The 21,672-nt window shown below is 43.6% G+C and overlaps 1 protein-coding gene across 1 annotated transcript in view; it reads right to left on the bottom strand.

The window, feature by feature from the left end:
- The window catches only part of PDXDC1 (pyridoxal dependent decarboxylase domain containing 1), a 54,520-nt gene that overhangs the window by 6,356 nt on the left and 26,492 nt on the right, over window positions 1-21,672 (bottom strand). Inside the window, exons 7-16 of the mRNA XM_025274726.3 lie at window positions 20,796-20,864; window positions 19,154-19,232; window positions 14,643-14,727; window positions 13,540-13,588; window positions 13,296-13,397; window positions 12,317-12,442; window positions 9,096-9,146; window positions 4,179-4,242; window positions 2,906-2,994; window positions 1,510-1,615 (exon numbers count right to left, since the gene is read on the bottom strand). Of these exons, the coding sequence (XP_025130511.3) occupies window positions 1,510-1,615; window positions 2,906-2,994; window positions 4,179-4,242; window positions 9,096-9,146; window positions 12,317-12,442; window positions 13,296-13,397; window positions 13,540-13,588; window positions 14,643-14,727; window positions 19,154-19,232; window positions 20,796-20,864 (820 nt within the window). The remainder of the gene's footprint in view (window positions 1-1,509; window positions 1,616-2,905; window positions 2,995-4,178; window positions 4,243-9,095; window positions 9,147-12,316; window positions 12,443-13,295; window positions 13,398-13,539; window positions 13,589-14,642; window positions 14,728-19,153; window positions 19,233-20,795; window positions 20,865-21,672) is intronic.

Below are 21,672 nucleotides of genomic sequence, written 5' to 3'. Positions count from 1 at the left end.
TTTGGCCACCTGATGTAAAGAGCTGACTCACTGGAAAAGACCCTGATGCTGGGAAAAATTGAGGGCAGGAAGAGAAGGGGGTGACAGAGGATAAGACGGTTGGGTGGCATCATCGACCCAATGGACATGACTTTGAGCACACTCTGGGAGATAGTGAAGGACAGGGAAGCCTGGTGTGCTGCAGTTAATGGGGTCACAACGAGTCGGACACGACTGAACTACAAACATGGATATGGAAGAAGCAGGTGTTAAAAATTCACATAGCCGATGGCCTAGGTGTAGACACATTTTGTTCTTACACAGAAGATAGCATTAGCCCCTCTGATTTAACACACAGTGAAATCCTACCATAGAAATCAAATTCTTCTTGAAGAAAGACTCTGCTTAAGTCAAGTGATAAACGTTGTATCAGGTTGGAAACACGAAGACAGCCACACAGTTCTATTAACATGCAGGGGAGAGAGGTGTGGGGTGGCGGAGGGCAGCAGGCGGGGTGAAGACGGTGACAGCACCAAGTGCTTCTGAAGGTCAGAGCCTGAGGCCTCAGGGTTCACTGCGCCCTCGCTTCCACGATTCAAAAGCTTATGTGATCCAAGCCTCAATACGTGCAGCCCGGGGTGTCCACAGTTACTCTTTCCAGTTCCAGACCCCCTGCTCAGCAGGACCAAAGGCTCCCAGAATGTCCCGAGGCCTCTGGCCACAGTCATGACATGCGGGACAGGTGCCTGCACTTCCCTACTTTGAAGTCTGTGGGAAAAATACCTTTCCAAAGATGCCGAAAACACCTCATGAAAAACCATCAAGCGTTCTCTGAACGTATTTAGATCTCAGAAAAAAGCACAATCAGATTTCTGATGCATCTCTATACAGCTTATTTTGAACTGCCTCCTATAAAACATGCCAAGCACCACCCAAACCACTGCATGTTCACAGTCTCACAGTCAGATCTGCACATCACCTCTGTGAGGTGGTGGGGAACAGGTCTGGAGACAAGAAACTCGCTCCAGGCCCCACAGGTATGAAGTGGCCAAGGGGGGACAAGAGCCCCCAGGACTTTCTGTCATAAAAGTCCACGTGCTTTCAGCTCTGTTGCTCTCTAAGAGGTCTACAACAGTGATCTTGACCTTCACTGGCCTGTTTGATGCCCTGGCTCCATTCCAAGTACACTCAGTCAACCAGAATCTCTGAGGTGGGGCTGGGCACTGGGGGGTTTTCAGAGCTCTGCAGGGATTCTAAAGTCACTCTGGACTGAGAACCAGTGAACAGGAAACAAAAGGTCAGAGGACATCAAGACACAGGAATTCGAGTGACTTCACAGATCTCTCTTTGTGAGGAGGTACCCTGGAAAGGGGCTTGTCTACCTAAACTCAGCCAAATGAAAAGTAAAAGCCTCCCCAGGGAGAGAAGACAGCCTCATAGGGGAAAGCGATCAGTCCACAGCCTGGACTCTGACAACCTGGCACCGGTACCCTTGAACAACACCAAAGGTGCCCCACGGAGACCGCTTACCTGCCGCCGTCATCAGAGGGCTGAACCGCACACACGTGCCCTCAACCTCCAGATCCATGACCGTGAGGCCGCTCATGGGCACCAGCTGCTTCAGCTGTTCTCCCAGCTGCAGGGAAAGGGGCAGAATGAATGCACTGTGGCAAGGAGGGCACCCGTGTCTCCTTGTCCACTCAGCCCAGACCCAAGAGGTTCCTGGAGGTGAGTTTCCTTTCATCTGTAATTTTCTTTGAATACTTATGGCACCTTCATTTTAAAAATTGTAAATTTTACATTTTTTCTTACTACAAAAATGTTTGCTAAAGAAAAATCTAGGCAATACAGGTAAACCAAACCAAAACAAACAAAACAAAAACGTACCCACAATACACCACTGAGAAACACCTACTGATTGTTGACATATGGTATAACCCTCCCCCATCTTCTGTGCATGGGAGTCTGTTTCTTCCGTTGCTGTTGTGAAACAGGATATACTACATGCTGCGTAGTAAGCTGCATTTTTCCATGCAATTCACAGTGACCATTTCCCTTCTGCCATGAACATGCAGCTACACGGTTTATACTGGCTGTTCTGAACTTCACTGTATGGGTGTACCTTATTCACCCGAACACCTAGGTTCAATTCAGTTCAGTTGCTCAGTTGTGTCCAACTCTTTGCTACCCCATGAATCGCAGCACGCCAGGCCTCCCTGTCCATCACCAACTCTCGGAGTTCACCCAGACTCACGTCCATCGAGTCAGTGATGCCATCCAGCCATCTCATCCTCTGTCATCCCCTTCTCCTCCTGCCCCCAATCCCTCCCAACATCAGAGTCTTTTCCAATGAGTCAACTCTTTCAATTTTTTTTTTTTTAGGCTACCCTTTGCAGCATGCAGGATCTTAGCTCCCCATCCAGGGACTGAATGGGCCTGTGCAGTGGAAGCTCTTGAGTCCTAACCACTGGGGGCATGTCTGAGGTTTTGCTAGGGTTGGTGCTGCTCTGATGAACACCTTTACATTGTTTAGAATATTCTTTATACTGAAATCATCCCATGATTTCAGTGTCAAAAGACAGCCAAAGCAAAGTGCCCCACCGAAGGCATGCAGGGGAGGCTTCATGTGCCTTCTGGGATCAGCAGAGCTCCACAGTGCCTGGACTGCAGGCCAGGTTTGGCTTGCTGTCATTCACCCTTACAGGGAAGGAGAGAAACGGTTCCGTGAAGAACCTGTGGGAACAGTGCTGAGAGGACCTGCCAGAACTTGTGCAGCCTCTGGGGCCATGGTTTTTGCTTAAGAAGCCCAGGACAAAGCCCCACGCTTCACAGGGGCTCCCCTGTGAGTTTCTGCCTTCCTAGAGGTGACCATGCATTATCCCAACCATCCAGACGCAGCACGAAGGGCACGTGACAGCGTTCTTACCCAGCGGTTCAGGGCATCACAGGAGTGCCTCTCCCGGCCGACGGCTGAAGGGGCAGCGCTTGGCGCTGGGATGGCATTAAGTCCTGGGTCTGACACAAAACACAGAGGGGTTTGCCTCTCAGAAACACAGCCAACTACAGCAACCCCCCGCCCCGGCTCACTTAGTGCCCAACGTGAACCTGAGAGAAAAGTCTCAAGTCCTATGAAGACCAACACGCTCACATCTATTTATACAAATGTAATTCTTAATTTCATTAACACATTTTCTCCCTCAAGGAATTCTGAGCAGAAATCAAAGCATAAAAATGATAAGTCACCAACTAGTCCACAAGCACTGAGCCCTGTGCAGGGGAGTCGGCCCAGCAGCACGCCAGGCCTCACAATGCAACGGGCCTCCTGCGATAAATGGTCAAGGTGCCTGCTCGTGCCAGGCGCTGTGCAGGGCCTGGGGTTAGGATATGAGGCAGACAAGGCTTTTGTCAGGCTGGCGCTTATGTTCTACAGGAGAAACAGCATAAAGAAATGAAATCACTAAATACTGTTGTCAGGGCCTTGAAAGAAGGTGAGGCTCTGAAACGACATGAGGGAGTCAGTCACCTCAGACAGGACAGGCAGGGAAGGCTCCACGAGGGGGTGGGCACTGCAGGGACCTGAAGGCGGGCAGGAGCCAGGAGGACGAGGGGGGCAGCGGTGCCTCAGAGGAGACCAGTCTGACCGAAGCACAGTGAGCAAGAAGAGGAAGGCGGAGAGAAGGGGAGGGCTTGAACTCGCAGGCTGCGTGAGGCCTGGTCCAGAGCCTGGACCTCATCCATTGGGCACGGGAAGACACGCAGGCTATGGGCAAGGGGGTGACAGGAAGTGGAGAACGGTCTGGAATGGGGTCATGGCTGTTGGGTGACACCTGAGAGAGCCTTGGACTAAGCAGGGCACCTTTGGGACATTATTTACAAATAGAGATTCTTGAATCCGCTTACTGAATCAAAACACTTAGGAAGGAGGGCCCCAAATTCTGTTTTCAAGGGACTCTCTCTCCTTCATTCCAGCAGTGGTCCAGGGACTGGTGTTTGGAAACCACTGGTTTAATCACAGCAAACTGTCAGTAAAGTGCTAAGGCAAATAGGCCTGGAATTCTTGTGAACCTTATTACATTTTTTTGCAATGATGACAAAATTTTAGCAATAAAAATATTTTGGACTACCTAGTTAACTTGAAGTCATTTAACACTCAAAGCCCTTACACTCAGAAAAATAACCCTCATTTAAAAATCACCTACCAGAGCCCGGTAGTTCCTGGAAAAATCTGAATACCACCACTGGGGAACTGAGCTCATCTTCCACCTGAAACATGGAATCCAGTTATTACCAAGTGATAGTTAATTCCAAACACCTACAAAGTCAAACGGTGAGCCTGGAAACTAGGCTGCAGATGTTGCCCTTAGAAAGCATGCAAAAAGAATCCCCTGGTGGCCCAGTGGTTAGGGCTCAGCGCTCCCACTGCCAGGGCCTGGTTCAGTCTCTGATCAGGGAACTAAGATACCACAAGCTGCGCAGCAGGAAAAAAACCAAAACACCAAAACCAAGAAAACAAACCAAAAAACCCAACCACCACCAACGCCACAGCAAAAAAAGCACATTAAGTTCAAAGGTTAATTTCAGTTGCTAGAGAAACAAAAATCAAAGGTTTAGTAAAATTCTTAGAAATAATTATAAGCCAGTCCTGAGAATACATTATAATATGTGCCACTGGTACACTGAGAAGCAAAAGGAAATTTTTGATGGTTATGGATAAACATGGGTCCAACACGAAAGATCAAGAAAGGCAAGAAAAAAGTGGCACTAGAATCAGCGAGAGAGTCCAAGCTTTCAAGAATCCAGAAGTGAGGCCACCGCAACCAGGACTGACTGGAGCCTTTCCTACTCATCCTGTACTCATCGTGTGAAACTTGCTGAACAGAAGGCAAGTCCTGCTGGCGTGTGGATAACCGCAGTCTAGAACTGAGGCTGTGTTTCTCTAAATCACCGAAGTGATACTTACATTCAGGACAGGCATCAGGCAACCATCTTCACTAACAGATTTCCTAACAGATGAAGACGGCCACTGCATTGACTGCCCAGCCCGAGGTTCCCTGTTCTCCACTGAACAAATGCACAGTCAGCCGTCAGCTTCCCCTCGGGGGCAGGACACAGAGGGAGCGTCAATGCCCTCGACAGACGGTCGTGTTGGAGGAGGGGGTGGGGGTAGAGGGAGAGGGGCTCCCCAAGCATTCAACAACTCCAGCACTACAATTCTAGTCTTGAAACCTATTTCCCAAGGCGCTGGTAGGGCCACGCCAGGATATGCTAACTGGGGAGACAGGCCCAAGACCTTCCCCACTAAGCTGTTCAAAGGGAAAATGTGTGTGAGTCCGATTAAGCAACAGGTAGATTTGAATCTGCCAATTATTTATGGAGTCAATTCTTGTGCTTTCATATCTACTATCTCTTTTAATTTTCACATAAACAAATAAATCTGTTATCTTTAAAGTCAGAGTGGTTTAATATTTATATAGAATGGAGTAAGCATAAAAAGTAAATGGTAACAAAGTGACAAAACTCTACATTCCTATTTTCAGAACAAGGTAGAGTTTGAGTGCCAAGACTTCTCTAGTCTTCTGTTTCTTACTTTTTTGAGCCCAGTGGCCTCAATGTCAGTGTGCATAAGAAATACTGTACAGGGCTATATATGTAGAATTCTGGTTCTGGCCACATGGTAGACCAAGCCAATACTGAAGTCATCAATTCTAAATACCTGAAATGCTTGATTAAATGTAATCAATAACCAAAAAAAGTTCAAATCATTGTTAGGCTCACAAAACAGGTGAATCCGGAAATAAGAGAAAACAGAAAGAATATTGTAAGCTGAGCTGCAGGGCCTGGGGGGAGGGGAGCACAGATGGGGCCTGGAACTTAGCATTAACATCTAAGGTCGTGGGTTTTTAAGCCCATGTGAGGGGTAGTGCTTAGTTTACATAAAGCCAGGACCCTTGAAAAATGCTCTTCACGAAAAGAGAGAAAAACTTCACCCACTGATCAGTAAGAAAGCTTCACTCTGCCTAAGGCTCTGCAGAGAGACACAAAAAATTCTTTCATGAGAAGAAAACATCAGGTGTGTTCTGCACCTGTGTGTGACGTCCCCTGTGGGACTCCTAAAGCTGGGAAACCAACATAAATAAATGGACCCTGGCAAGTCATACGAGAGAAAAAAATCTCACTTGTAACAGAAAAATTATGTAACACAGGAAGCAAGAGTCAGCAGACACAACTGAGAGGACGATATGTGGCCCCAAAACTGAGACTGGAACAGCCATCGGAAACACATGGCGATCACGGTGTTTAAACACAGAGACAAAGGACCAGAATCCTTGCTTTAAAAGATGATTATAAAACAGAATAACTTGAAAAAGAACTGAAAAGAATATTGCAGAATGAAAGAGGTCACTGGAAGTAAAAAGCTCAGTGAATGGGTTACACAGCAGATGAGACGCTGCTCAAGAATAAATGACTGAACTCAAAGAAGGATCTGAAGGGAGACACCAGAAGACAGAGAGAGAGATGGAGGCGTCCAAGAGACTGATGGGGGTGGAGTGACAGGTTCAGTATGCAGCTCGCTGGTGTTCTCGAAGGGATGACATATCTGAAAAAATTAACTGTACGGGATTAAAAAAAAAGAAGAATCCTCATGTTAAATCAGCACAAGTCCCAAACAGGACTGAAAAAAAACCCCTCACTTAGATGTATCATGGTCAAAGTGGCAGAACAATAAGGATATAAACATGAAACGATGCTCAGTCCCACGGAGGCATTCTGGAATTCTCGGGCGTAATGGTGGCAGTGTGAGAGTTTCCCCTCACAGGCCGACTTTAGAATCCACTCCAAGTGCTTGATAAGAGGCCAGTAAAACAGCAGCCTTATCAGAACGCAGTTGCCGAGGAGACTGAACTGGCACCCTGCAAAAGCGGGTTGCGAGTGCCACCCCTGGCCCTGGCGCTGGAGGTGCTGAGCTGGGGAAGTGGATCCTTGTTTCTGCAATGGGAGAGGCTCCTGAAGCGCCCTCCAGATGGGAAGGAAGAAGGTCGTGGGCGCTGGGAGAAGGGAGCGGCTATGCAGCAGAGAAGCTTTCCTGAGATACCCTGGGGTCAAGTCCTGGCTTTGCCACATACAGTTCTGGGACTCGACACACAGCTCATTTGAGCCACAGAAACAGACGCTGCCGCTCGACCCCAGAGGCTTACTGTGAGGGTTCACGAGTCAGCACCTATGAAAGCACCAGACAAAGGCTGTAGCAAGGAGCAGAAGACAATAATCACTTCCACCTTATGGTGCCTGACGGCCTCCATTCTGCCTTCCCATACGTTAGCTGATACGCCCCTCCTAACGAGCCACCGAGGCAGACGAATCCATTCTCCTCTAACTACCCTGAGACAGAGGGTCCACTGGCGGAGGACACAGGCTTTGAGAGTGCACCCCAGCTCTACGCTGCTTCACCACTTCCTTATCCTGTCTGTGCTTTAGCTTCCTCCCCAGGTAAAAAAAAGGAATAACCACTGCATCCAACTCACAGAGTCTGTGTATTTATCCACACTTGAACACCTATTGTATGCCAGGTACCACACTAGGCGTAGGATATAAAGTCATGAACAGACAAAAGTCTTTGCCTTTACAAGGCTTCTCCAGACAAAAACAGACAAGGAACAAACACAGCCCACAATTTCAGGCAGTAATAATGATGAAGGAGAAAACCCAGAGCACAGAGAGTGATGGATAGTGGTGGGTGTTACTCTGGTGGGGTGGGGTGAGCCTCTCTGAAGAGGTGATATTTGGGAACTAAGATCTGAAGGATAAGAAATTGGTAATGAGAAGAATTAAGGGGAATAGTGTTTCCAGGTATGGGGAACAGCATGTACAAAGGAGATCTGTGACAGTTAAATGAAACAGGCATGGAAGGGGGACTTAGTATCACGCGTGCTACACAGTAAGCATGTCACAAACAGGAGCTGCAGTGGTGCTGGTGACGATGACGACAGTGGATTCCTGACAGGAAGATGATGACGACGACGACGATGGATTACTGACAGGCCACAGTGCCTCATGGTGTTTGCCAGTGACTGTCCCAGCCATTGGAAGGAGGAAAGGAACAGGGTTATGCCTGGGCTGTATGTGGCCTTACAAAGAAGTCCAAACCAGCTGGCAATTAGTGAGCAACATCAGCTCCTCCTGGTTTGCAGGAGAATGAGGAAGGAGAGGAGTGAGGAGGAGCCCAAGAGGGCTCAGCAAAGGAGCGACAGGAAATACACAGGCCCAGCACTGCCTGTAACCCACCAGCGTGCTCATTCCAGTCCATAATTTAGTCTCTCTGTTTGCAATCAAGAGTGTCCAACCAACATACCTTCACCGACAGCTGAGCTCACAGGCTTGGGAGGTTAACAGAATGAGTCAGTGTCACAGGGCCCCTGTGGCACGGCTGAAACTGGAACCCAAGTCTCCTGACTTACATTGATCCTCTGCTTCTCCGGTGGGGCCACTATCCCCTTCCAAGCTGGGACTGGAGTCACCTCAGGTCAAGTGAGTAGCTCCCAGCTCCTACTCAGAAGGCGGTGAGGGGAGCAGCCCCTGATCAGCACTTAAACCAAACCATGTACTAAAGTGGACACAAACTGCACTCACTTGAACCCCAAATAAACTCAAATGTTAGTTTTAAAGTTAACTATACCCTGTAGAATTGTCAAAGAAAAGCCCCTTCATGCAAATGCTCTCTGGGATCAGAGGGCTTCACAAAGAGTGGCCCAAAGCACTCTTGAGAGACAAAACGATTTTCCACTTGAGGAAGACGGGTGTTCTAAAAATCCCTGGACAGGTGAAATCAATGGTGCTTATTACATCTTTGTGCAATTTTAAATTTTAATAGAATAAAAACTGTGAATGGACTATTTGAAAAGCACTGTAGGTGTTCAAACAGTGTATGGGGCAAATTTCTAGGCTTTCTGCTAACTGCAGAATTAGGTCATCGGGACATGTATGACTTTCCCAAAGAATGGTGGTTAACTGGACCTGCACAATTCCATGCACATGCACCAAATCTGGAGAAAATCATGCTAAGTCACTGAAGGTAAAAGTTACTGACTGTAAGAGACAGACCAAATTATATACTGTACCAAGATTTTGATGTGGTTCACTTTCTTCAAACTTTCTTGCAATCGTTGACTCTGCAAATGACAAAAAAACAGTTTCATGTAATTTCATATTAAGAAGTAGTTTTCATAAGGGTCTTTGCAAGTCTGCAAATAAGGATCTTGGGCAGATAAAGCCATCTGCGACTTGATGATTTCTAAATTTGGCTGCCAATTTTTCCATTTCAACATCTGCAAATATTCCCCAATATGCCAGTTACAATTACATTTAGTGATTCCAGAAAAGCTTTTTCTAATTAGATATATGTGAATTTGTCATGTTAGCAACATAGAGGTCATTCATTGATTCAAAAAATACTGAGTGCAAGGCACCAAAAACAAAATTAAGCAAGCAGACTACATCAGACTAAAAAGCTTCTGCACAGCAAAGGAAGTCATCAACAAATGAAAAGGCAGCCTATGGAACGGGGGAAATATCTGCAAATCATTTATTTAATAAGGCGTTAAAATCCAAAGTGTATGAAGAACTCACACAACTCAATGGCAAAAACCCAAACTATCCCAATTAGAAAATGGACAGAAGACCTGAATAGACATTTTTCCAGGCAAGAGGCACATGGAAAGATAAAGATGCTCAACATCGCTAATCATCAGGGAAATGCAAATCAAAACCACAATGCGACGTCGCTGCACACCTGGGAGAACGGCTGTCATCAAAACGACAAGAAACGACAAGTGTTCACAAGAACGTGGAGGAAAAGGAACTCTGTGCACCCTTGGTTGGAATGTAAATTGGCGCAGCCACCGTGGAAAACATATGGAGCTTCCGCAAAAAATGAGAAATAGAACCACCATATGATCCAGCAATTCCACGTGGGCTATCTGCACTGAAGAACAGGAAAATACTAATTTGACAAGGTATGTTCACTTCAGCATTATTTACAATAGCCAAGATATGTAAACAACCTAAGCGTCCATCAAAGGATGAATGAGTTAAGATGTTACGGCATATAATAATACACACACACGCACACAACGGGAAATAATCAACCATAAAAAAAGAACAAAAGCTTGTCATTTGCAACAACATGGGTGGACCTTAGGGCTTCCCAGCTGGTGCTAGTGATAAAGGACCCACCTGCTAATGCAGGAGACATAAAGACAAGCGTTCAATCCCTGAGTTGGAAAGATCCCCTGGAGGAGGGCATGGCAACCCACTGCCACATTCTTGCCTGGAGAGTTCCCATGACAGAGGAGCCTGAAGGGCTACAGTCCTTAGGGTCACAAAGAGTCGGACACAACTGAGCGTCTTAGCATGCACACACGGGTGGGCCTTAAGGGCATTACTCCAAGTGAAATAATTCAAACAAAGACAAATACTGTATGATCTCACATGTAAAATCTAAAATGAAACAAAGCTGATAGAGAGAAGACTGGTCTCTGCTACAGGTGGTGGCTGGGGGAGGTCGGTGAAGGGACTCAAAAGGTAAAAAGTACAAACTTGCAATTGTTAAAAAATAAGTCATGGGGAATATAGTCAATATTACTGTAGCAATTTTTTTTTTTTTTGCCATGCTGAGTGACATGCAGGATCTTAGTTCCCTGACCAGGGATCGAAACTGAGGCCCCTGCAGTGGAAGCGCAGAATCTTAACCACCAGACCAGGGAAGTCCTAGAAACTAATTCTTAATATGCTATCACTGGACCTTATATTTTGGGGGAGCTGCAGAGACCAAATGAGAGCCTGCATCCACGGTGCCCCCTGGTGCCGCATAGTGGTTGGCACTGAGTGTAAACGCTCTGGAACTGCTTCCCATGAAGACAAAGAGGAGAAAAAGGAAGAAAAAGAGGAGGAGGACACTGATTTTTGCTCAGGGAATGTGAGGCCTGGTGTGGACTACAAGGCAGGACGGGACATGGGAGACCACACCTGCTGAACCTCTGTGGACTTTTCACACGTGCGTTTTTAGCTACATGAGTCAGCAGCGGAGGCCAGGCCTCAGGAGGGTTTGCGACGCACTGTGGTGTCTGCTGGCAGGTAGATGCCAGAGTGCAGGGACCTCAAGTGTCTGGTGGCTAATGTCATCATTATTCTCTTGTACTCTGTAAACCAAAGGGAGCTGAACACTCTCCCTGGAGTGCCCCAACCTTGCCCAAACTAAGTTACCATGGCAATGAAGGCTTCTCCTTCCGAAGAACCAAACCTCAAGATGAGAGCCAAGAGCCCCATGAGAAAATATTTTAAAAAATGGCTTCTGTAAACATAATGAGCATGAATCTTAATATTACTTAATGTAAAAATGAAACTACTTAATTTAGAATGTTTATATTTCATTAGAAACTCATGTTAAAATATCCTATTATAACAGGACCCCTATTACAGTAATATGAAAATACTAATTTTTCTTAAATATAAAAATGACACAAAGATGTACGAATTCCAATAATATATTTAAAAGAAAGATTTATTTTTTCCTGTTTTTGGCTGCACCCATGCAGCATGCAGGATCTTAGCTCCTCAACCAGGGAAAACAAAGATTTATTTTTAAAACTATCTGCATACCTTACCATATGATTAGGCCCTACTGTGAGAACTTTACCTGTACGAACTCACTAAGTCCTCATGACAATCTTTCATTACATCATCACCTCTATTTTACAGGTGGGAAATCAGAGGGACAGAAAGGTGACATCATGCTGTAGACTTAGGTAGAACTCAGCTCTCAAAAACTGCGTACATAAGGCATTTTTTGTTTTCTGAACTGCAACATAATTATATAGCTTTCACAATTAGAACACCTCAAACAGAGAATTAGAACTGTCCCTAAAGCTTTGCAATTTGGGAGCCCAAGCCAGCGGGTGTTAAAAATATCCATGCCAGCCTTACTCCCCCAGCCATCCTATTCTTTTACCCTCAAGAGTCGGTCGGTCAAGTGGAATGCTTATCCCAGCCTCCGCATCCTCCTCCACTCCTTGGATGTCACCGTGACTTCTTTTCTCCCCCATGCTGACAGCGGCATTCATTTTAATCTGATTTCATTTGGACACAAATGCTGGGACAGCCCCAGCAGTCTCTCCCAGAACTTTGAACAAGAAACCTATATATGCAGGACAATTAGTCTGCTTGCTTATGAGAAGGGAAATCCAGACAATGAGGTATTGAAGGCAGGGTAAATCAGTGAAGGATTTTTCTGTTTCTGCCATGGAGCATCTGTGACTTGTGCGAACTTCAGGTTTCCACTCACCAGCTGACAGGCATGCTTGATCCTCTCCACAATCCCATCAAGTCCCAAGTACTGTAAAGACAACCACAGTGGCAGGGCACGGAGCTTGTCTGCTGGCTTATTTGATGTAAGACCGGAAACTAAAGTCTAAAAAAGTCAATATAGGTTTATTACTTCAAGCCAATGAAATCGCATAGCAGAACTAACCACTTTCCATTTACTACGTACTTAGTTTGTGTCAGATGCTATGCGGGCACTTGGCTTGCATTAGTCATTTGATCATCAAGCAACTCCATGAGCCAAGTATTCTAGGCAACTTGGCTCAGAGACCTTGCTTTTTTCAAGGGTCCGTGGCTAACATGTGGCAAAGCCGGGATGAGAATCCAGACAGGCTCATCCCAGAGCTGGGGCTCTTAGCCACTCAAGAGGCAGCCCCTTCCAAGGCTGTTCTGAGCATCCCCAAATACTTGGCCAGAAACACATGAGCAAGGCTTAACTGTTTAAGAATCACTGAAAACTTATTTCACAGTTGCCTATCACTAACTGGTTCACTAACAAGAACCATCACTACGCTTTTAAGAACTACATCATTTTGTAACTTTTTAGACAGTGTGGAGGATCAAGAGCCTTAAAATAATCTTAATTCCACTGTGGGAATCCAGTCTAAGGAGTAATTTGAAACACGAGTGATGCTCATTATTTCAGTAACAAAAATTTGAAAACAGCCTAAAAGTTCACAAATGGAGGATGACTGTGGTACTTAAATGATGGAATAGTATACAGTGATAAAAGTTTTTCATACACATGGGGAAGTATGCGGAGAATAAATAGAAAAAAAATATATGGCCTAGTCTCCCTTATGTAAAAAAAATTTTTTTAATGAAAAATCACAGATGTAGCATTAAGGAAGAGATGTACTTTTTTCATTTTTCTGTATTTTGCCCCCAGACTCAATGACTACTCGCCACTCCCTAGTCCCTCCCAGTGAGAGGAAGCTTACCAAGGCAGGATCGTCATGCTTATAGAGGGTCACGGCCGGAACAGCTGGCAGACCCAGCCACGGGCCCGGAGTCAGCGTCATGCTGCCACATTTGGTTGCAGCCTACCACAGAGAGAACAACTTCCTGTTAGACTACCAGGGTCCAGTCAACCCAGCACCCTCTTCCATGCATGAAAACCATCCAGGGTTAAGTGATTTTAAATGCCTTCTTAAAAACACAGTATCTAGTAAATCAACAACATACCAGCACTGAAGACGAGACATAACCTAGAGCCAAGGTTGCCAGATTCACACTGGAAGAAAAAACACAGACCTGAGAACTAATTATTTACTGCTGCTTATTCACTAAGTATGTACTTATCCCCCACCCCCGCCCCAGAAAAAGAAAAACAAAACAGGGCTGTGCTGTTCCACGCTGACATTTACATGTCTTTCAGCTGTGTTGGTAGCATTTGCAATAGCAACATAAAATGTGGTACATATATTATACAAATTTCAGGAAAACCTGGAAAATGCATTTTAATTAAAATGTTTCAGGGGATGGTTTCTACTTATCTAGTGTAATAAGTGTCTTACTTTCTATCTTGGTAGGTATTATATCCAAGTCATCACGCTTCCCAGAGGGACAATATTAAGCAAAGCATCATGTACGTATGATGTGCTAGAAATGGACTCCCAGGGCTGCCCCACATCCTCCCTGCCTTTTGTCTTTGCAGCACTCCAGCAGCCTTCTGGGAATCCACTCTCCACCTCCTCTGTGAGACCTCAGCCTCGAAATCACCTAAACTATCAGAGAATTACATTTCCCTGGCCACAGCAACTGGCTCAGCATGAGACTCCTGGAAGGATTTCTGACCCTCTGGACGCAAAGCTGGAAAGCGGCTGGAGTTGCTGCAGCTACTCTGCACCAGAACAGGAAAGGCTATTTAGCTCCAGACGGAGCCACCACGGAGGAAGGTCAGCCAACGTGGTGCTACTGCTGATCCTAACATTGGTCTGAGTTATGGGAGCCAATAAGACCTCTTTATTATCTGCAACCCAAAGAGTCTTTGGGCTTCCCTGTGGCTCAGCTGGTAAAGAATCTGCCTGCAAGGTGGGAGACCTGGGTTCAATCACTGGGTTGGGAAGATCCCCTGGAGAAGGGAACGGCTACCCACTAGAGTATTCTGGCCTGGAGAATTTCATGGGCTGTATAGACCATGGGATCGCAGAGTCGAACATGATTGAGTGACTTGCATCTTCACTTTCACTTCACCAAAGAGTCCTTAGAGATAAATGTGACAACAGAGTGAGCTCCTCCCAGGCACTCTGCAGGCCCACCGAGGACCCACACTCCCCTCCACTTACCCCTCCACGTGGAGCCATATGCCGTATTGCTCACAGAGCTCCTTCAAACGCCCGATCTTATCTGTGTGCCCCACTGCTGCAGTTCCTAGGATAAAACATCCAAGAAAGGACACAAATATTTCCTGAGTCTTTACAGCATGATAAAAGCTTCTATATACATTATCTCCCTTTGAGAGAAGTAATATATCTGTTTTGTTGAGATTTTCCTTGTAAACTGGCTTAAAATCAACCACTGCAAGCTGATTATTCAAGGATTATTCAAGTTTTGAAAAATAAAAAATCAAGCTTGCTGTCAATTTAAATCCTCTCTCTATATATCTATGTACACTAATTTTCTATGTACTTGATCTGTTGTTTCAGAATATATTCAAGTTTCCCACCAAGACTGTGGGTTTGTCAATTTGTACCAGTATTCTATCAACTTTTCCTTTATACATTTCAGTTATATTCGTAAGCATTTATATGTATTATCTCTGAGTAGATGCCATGAATTATCACTATGGAGACTATTTCATCTCACAGCAACCCTGCTATAGTACTTTTGTTCTGTCAGCACTTGCCCAAGATGTGTGTGTGTGCTCAGTCGTGTCTGATTCTCTGTGACCCACAGGACTATAGCACGCCAGGCTCCTCTCTCTGTTCATGGACTTCTCCAGGCAAGAATACTGGAGTGGGTTGCCATTTCCTACTCCAGGGCATCTTCCCAACTCAGGGACTGAACACTCGTCTCTTGTGTCTCCTGCATTGACTGGCAGATTCTTTACCGCTATGCCACCTGGAAAGCACTTGCCCAAGATACCCCTTACTTTTTGTCACTTTCTGGGTTATTTTTATTTAGATGTGTCCTCTATAAAAAATAGAGGGAGACCTTGGTTTGATCCCTGGGTTGGGAAGATCCTCTGGAGAAGGGAATGGCAACCCACTCTAGTATTCTTGCCTAGAGAATTTCATGGACAGAGGAGCCTGGCAGGCTACAGTCCATGGGGTCGCAAAGAATTGGACACGACTGAGCAACTTTCACTTTCTTTCCCTTTCTATAAAAAATAATATAATTTTTTTAACCCAATATGAGGGGTTCTTTGTTTAAATTTAGAAAGCACTCTGAAGTCAGCTTAAACACATTACACATGTTGACCCACCCCTTTGGTGACATTTACATGGCAGGCTTTGCTGGGAAGACCCTCTTCACAGAACATGAGTAAAATGAAGAGTCAGCATGCTCCCAATTGTCCTAAATTTCCAGTTAGCAGAAGCCACCTAGTAAGATTTCAGATCTTCACCAACTGATTCAAGGAACACAACTAAGACAAGTGCTTCTCTTGCAGGGGCTGTGCCAAGGAAAAGGCTGAAAACTCCACCTCCCAAACCCAAACCCATCTCAAATTAAAAAAAAAAATCTTAAATGACACATTTAGTTTAGCCAGAACAAAATCAAAGGCCAAGGCATGGGTTGGGTCACATGAGCCATCAAAACATAAGGCACAATGCTGTGTTTAAGCAACTGGAGGCCAGATTCACATTCTCTTCATCTTGTGGCAATGTCAGCTGGCTGACCACTGGGATGCGGGGTCTGGGGAACGCAATGTGGTCCCACTGGTAAGTCACTCAACTGCATGTAAACTGAAGCCCCTCCCATTTGTTAAGTGATTGATAGTACATTGGTTCTGTTTCTATTTAAATATATATACACTAAATCAGGCAGAAGAGACAGTTTTTCTGGTGGCAACAAGGTGGATGGATGCTTTTTCTGTTTATTATTGTTTTTAAATAACCGACTTCACTGATTGAAGTATAATTTATGTACAATAAAATCCACTCATTTATGTGCGTGTGGTGTGCTGAGTTGCTTCAGTCGATTCAATGAATTTTGACAAATGTATACGGCGTGTAACCAGCATCACCCCAAAAGTTCCCTCATCTCCCCCTGAAGTTTCACTCTTCTCTCCACTCCTCACTGGCCCCAGACAACTGTGATCTATTTTCTTTGCTGTCATTTTATCTTCTTAGAGTTTCATATAAATGGATCATACACTATGTAACTTCTTTTATGTCTGGATTTTGGCACTTAATTAGCATGCTTCTGAAATTCATCTATGTTGATATGTGTATCAGTAGTTATTTTCATTTACTGCTTAGTAACCCATGATTTGTTTATCCTACAATTTATTCATTCACCAAGGGAGGGGAATCTGGGCTGTTTTCAGGTAAGAACATTGCATCTCTTCAGCAGCCTAAGAGTTTCAGTTATTCTGCATTCTCACTAGTGTTTGGCACTGTATTATTTTATATTCTCCATTCTAACAGGTGTATAGTAGTAGCTCATTGTGGTTTTACTTTGCATTTCTCTAATGACTAATGATGTTAAGCATTTTTTTTGGCACTTATACATTCATATATTTCTTTGGTGAAGTGTCTACTCAAATCTCTTGTTCACTCTAAACACGGTATTATTTATATCTGTAATACTGAATTATAAAAACTGCCAGGAAAATGTTTTGCCACTATTTTCTCCTAGTCTGTTACTTGCCTTTCCATTTTTTTAAACATGTTTTTTTTGGATAGCAAAAGCTTTTTTTTCCCCCTTAATTAAATTATAGCTGATTTACAGTGTTGTGTTAGTTTCAGGTATTGTTCAGGCGCTAAGTCATGTCCGACTCTTTTGTGACCCTATGGACTGAAGCCCGCCAGGTTCCTCTGTCCATGGGATTTTCCAGGCAAGAATACTGGAGTGGGTTGCCATTTCCTTCTCCAGGGGATCTTTCTGACCCAGGGATCAAACCTGTCTCCTGCTTGGCATTCTTTGCCACTCAGCCACCTGACAGCAAAGTCATTCTTTTTCAGATTCTTCCATTAAGGTTATTACAAGATATTGAATATAGCTCCCTGGGCAGCAAAGCTTTTACTTTTTGATAAAGCCCAATTATGGTTCTGCCTTTTGTGTCCCTAGAAATCTGTCCTCAGTCAAGGTCATAAAGACTATGTTCTTCTAGAAATTTTACTGCTTTGGCTTTTATGTTCAGGCTTATGAACTATTTACAATTAATATCTGCATGTAGAGTGTGGTAAAGATTGAGGTTCAAGTTTTCCTATTTGATATCCAATTGTTCCAAAACCACTGATGGAAAAAGACTATCCTTTTCCTTTTCAATTACCTTTGGCATCTTTGTAAAAAAAAAAAACTAAGTGACCATATTTCTATGGGTGAGTCTATTTCTGAACTCTATTTTCTTCGGTTAAGCTCACACTGTCTTATCTGCACCTGTATAGTAACTCTAAAAGTCAAACAAAGTAGGTCTTCCAGTGCTGTTCTTTTTCACAATGATTTTCATCATCTTAGACCATTTTATGTCCATATAAATTTTAGAATCAGCTTATCCATTTCTATCAGCAAGGAGATCCAACTGGTCCATCCTAAAGGAAATCAGTCTTGAATATTCATTGGAAGGACTGATGCTGAAGCTGAAACTCCAATACTTTGGCCACCTGATGTGAAGAACTGACTCATTTGAAAAGACTCTGATGCTGGGAAATATTGAAGGTGGGAGGAGAAGGAGACAACAGAGGATGAGATGGTTGGATGGCATCACTAACTCAATGGACATGAGTTTGAGTAAGCTCCAGGAGTTGGTGATGGACAGGGAAGCCTGGCATACTGCAGTTCATGGGGTCGCAAAGAGTTAGACATGACTGAGCAACTGAACTGAATTGATCCATTTCTATAAGAAATTGGAAGTCTGCTACGGTTTTGATATGGATTGAGTTGAATATATAGATTAATTTGATAGATAATATCAAGTCATTCAACCCATGTTTATGGCACACTGTTCTATTTATTTGGGTCTTCTTCAATTTCTCTCAGCAACATTTTGTAGTTTTCAGTGTATATATCTTGCATTATTTTGTTACTTTTATCCATGAAGGGTTTTTTGATGCTATTATGAATGGCCTTTAAAATTCAATTTCAATTGTTCATTGCAACCTTGATAGATTTGCTTATTAGTTCCAATGGCTGTTCTTCGTGGTTTCCTTAGGACTTTCTATCTTACAGTCATGCCATCTATAAATAAAGACAGTTTATTTCTCCTCTCTAATCTGTCATGTAACTATTTTTGTCATGTCATGTATGTCATATAATTATTTTTCTTGCCTTACTGCACTGTCCAGAACGTGAAGTACAATGCTGAATAAAATTTGGTGAGCACAGCAGAAAGCGGTAGTTGACTTGCTATCTCAAATGTGGAGATTTAAGTGTGACATTTAAAAATTCAATTTAGAAAGGAAGCACATGATGGAGTAGAAAAGCACTTACATCCTAAATGAAAAAGTATATACACACAAACAAGAACTCCCAAAACAAACCAACATTTTACTATTATAATTCTCACCATGGTACCATCTACCTCACATTCTTAGGACTGGATCTCTCTAAGGCTAAGTACCAATCTTCTTTTTTTTTTCCAATCCTCTATCTTGTATGTTCAAAATGGAAGATTCAGGTTCATGACACCTACCAGCATTTGCAACCAGAAGCAAGGGCAGTTTTCCTCGTTCTATGTCATCTTTAATCAGTTTCTCCAGGAAGGCAACATCCTGGGATTGAAAGACAAATGACAGAAACGTGAGGCAACCAGCATAAAAGCTGAACAAGGAAAAATGGCAACTTCTGAATGAAGCAGGTACTCTCACAATTTATCAGTTCTTTTGTAGACAATTTTCCTTTTTATCCCTCTAATTATAGATGAGAAAACAAAATCATTTTACTTGAAGATTAACTAGAAAACTCAGTTAAATGAAATTAAAGTTAGAAACTACATACACAAAACCAACATTTCTCTACTTTAAAACATTTACGATTTTAAAAATTCTCTTAAACTGGCCACTTGCCACTACAAAAACAGCCGAAAATGTATCTCTAATGTTATGCCAACAAAGGTCCGTCTAGTCAAACCTATGGTTTTTCCAGTAGTCATGTATGGATATGAGAGTTGGACCATGAAGAAAGCTGAGTGCCGAAGAATTGATGCTTTTGAACTGTGTTGCTGGAAAAGCCTTTTTTTTTGCAACTCTTTGCCCCCCTTCCCCGCCTACAACTGTTTATTTTCTTTCCTGCAGTCTTGGTTGCAGCACATGGTGTTTTTTTTTTTGCTGCAGCATAGGGATCTAGTTCCCTGACCAGGGATTGAACCCAGGCCACCTGCATTGGAAACATCAGTCTTAGCCACTGGACCACCAGGGAAGTCCCCTAGGGAAGACTCTTGAGAGTCCCTTGGACTGCAAGGAGATCAAACCAGTCCATCCTACAGGAAATCAGTCCTGAATATTCATTGGAAGGGCTGATGCTGAAGCTGAGACTCCAATACTTTGGCCACCTGATGCAAAGAACTGACTCACTGGAAAAGACCCTGATGCTGGGAAAGATTGAAGGTGGGAGAAGGGAATGACAGAGGATGAGGTGGTTGGATGGCACCACCGACTCAATGAACATGAGTTTGAGCAGGCTTCGGGAGTTGGTGATGAACAGGGAAGCCTGGCGTGCTGCAGTCCATGCAGTTACAAAGCATAGGACACAACTACGACTGAGTGACTGAACTGAACTGAATGTTATTCAGTGATGTATCTAAACCAGAAAACCTAACTACCTTGAAAAAGAAATGCAGAATCCTAAACCCATCCCTTCTGCTTCTGACTTCAGTATGGAAAGCCTTACCACCTGTATGTCTGAAAATAAGCAGAATCCAGTCCCAAGGATTATGATAAACAACCTTACTTTCAAAATCTGCCCATTCATAAATCCAGGTAACAGTGACAACCATTTGAAAGAATGGTTTAGAAGGAATTTCTGATGGTTAATTGAACTCCATGTTTCTACTTAAAGCAGGTGATACAGTGATTATAAGACTCTTTAAGAGCCAGGTGCCGCTCACCTTTCTGCCAGTCACCCTGTGTGGACATTCAAACCTGGAAGCATGTACTAGGCAATGGGAAGATCTAAGCAATCCATGAAAATGGTAATAATTATCTGGAGCCCAGCGAACAGAGCCACGATTGAAAGGAAGACACAGTTTCAAAACACAATTCTTTCTTATTTTATAAACTTACCATCAGAGCTTACCACTATATTTTACCATTATAAACTTTACCATCAGAGCTTACCATCTGATGCTGGGATCCAAACACAGTGTTACAGGGCACTCGACACAAGCAGGGAAAGGGCAAGCCAAGCTGTGGGAAGAAACATGCAACTTCACAAGAAGGACCTCTGTCTCCATCCCCTTACGTCCCCAAAAGAATGTGGTTCTAAGTCACAATTATTCTTTTAAAACAATCCCTCCCTTAGGAACACTTAATATTATAAATATATAGATGTTAAAGTATATCTAGAGAGTCAAGCCAAAAAAATCATATGGTGGAGGAGGGTGGGGTGGTAAATTTCCAGGAGCTGTCTTCTAAGAGGATACAGACAATGTAAAATTTTCTAAATGAGTCAATTGAATGAGTAACTATCAACTCATCTTCTAAATGAGTACCTAATCTTTGCTGTATTTTAGAATATGCCAAAAAAACAAAAAACTTTTCCAAATGGAGAAACAAGCTGAGCCTTTAGCATTTTGGGGGGTAATTTAGGATCTCCCCTCTAAGGATTAGTGGTAAATAACACTGCCTAAAGGTATTCAAAGAACAAACGTATTTATGGGCCCACCCATTCCTAAAAAACAATAAATATGGACCAACAGATGTACATATCTCAAGAGAAATGAAGTCAGTGTTATAAAGACAGTAATTGTCAAATAAATTTTATATTCTTCATTTTTAGCTTCCAAATCCTTAAGGAGATTATGTTTTAGGAATTTTTTAACATTTGAGCATATTGCTCTATATAACTAAGACTTGTAAGCCTTTATAGACCAAAAATTTAATGAGCATTTTATTCACATTTTTTTTCCTGTAAAGAATCTTTGCTCTAAATTATGAAAGTGAAACCCAAGTAAAACACATGATAAATAATTACAGAAATTAAAAGTGAAAATGT

The sequence above is a fragment of the Bubalus bubalis genome, chromosome 24 (assembly GCF_019923935.1).
Source record: "Bubalus bubalis isolate 160015118507 breed Murrah chromosome 24, NDDB_SH_1, whole genome shotgun sequence".
Taxonomy (NCBI): domain Eukaryota; kingdom Metazoa; phylum Chordata; class Mammalia; order Artiodactyla; family Bovidae; genus Bubalus; species Bubalus bubalis.
The sequence above is the reverse complement of the archived record's forward strand: the minus strand, read 5'-3'. Positions and strand labels throughout refer to the sequence as shown.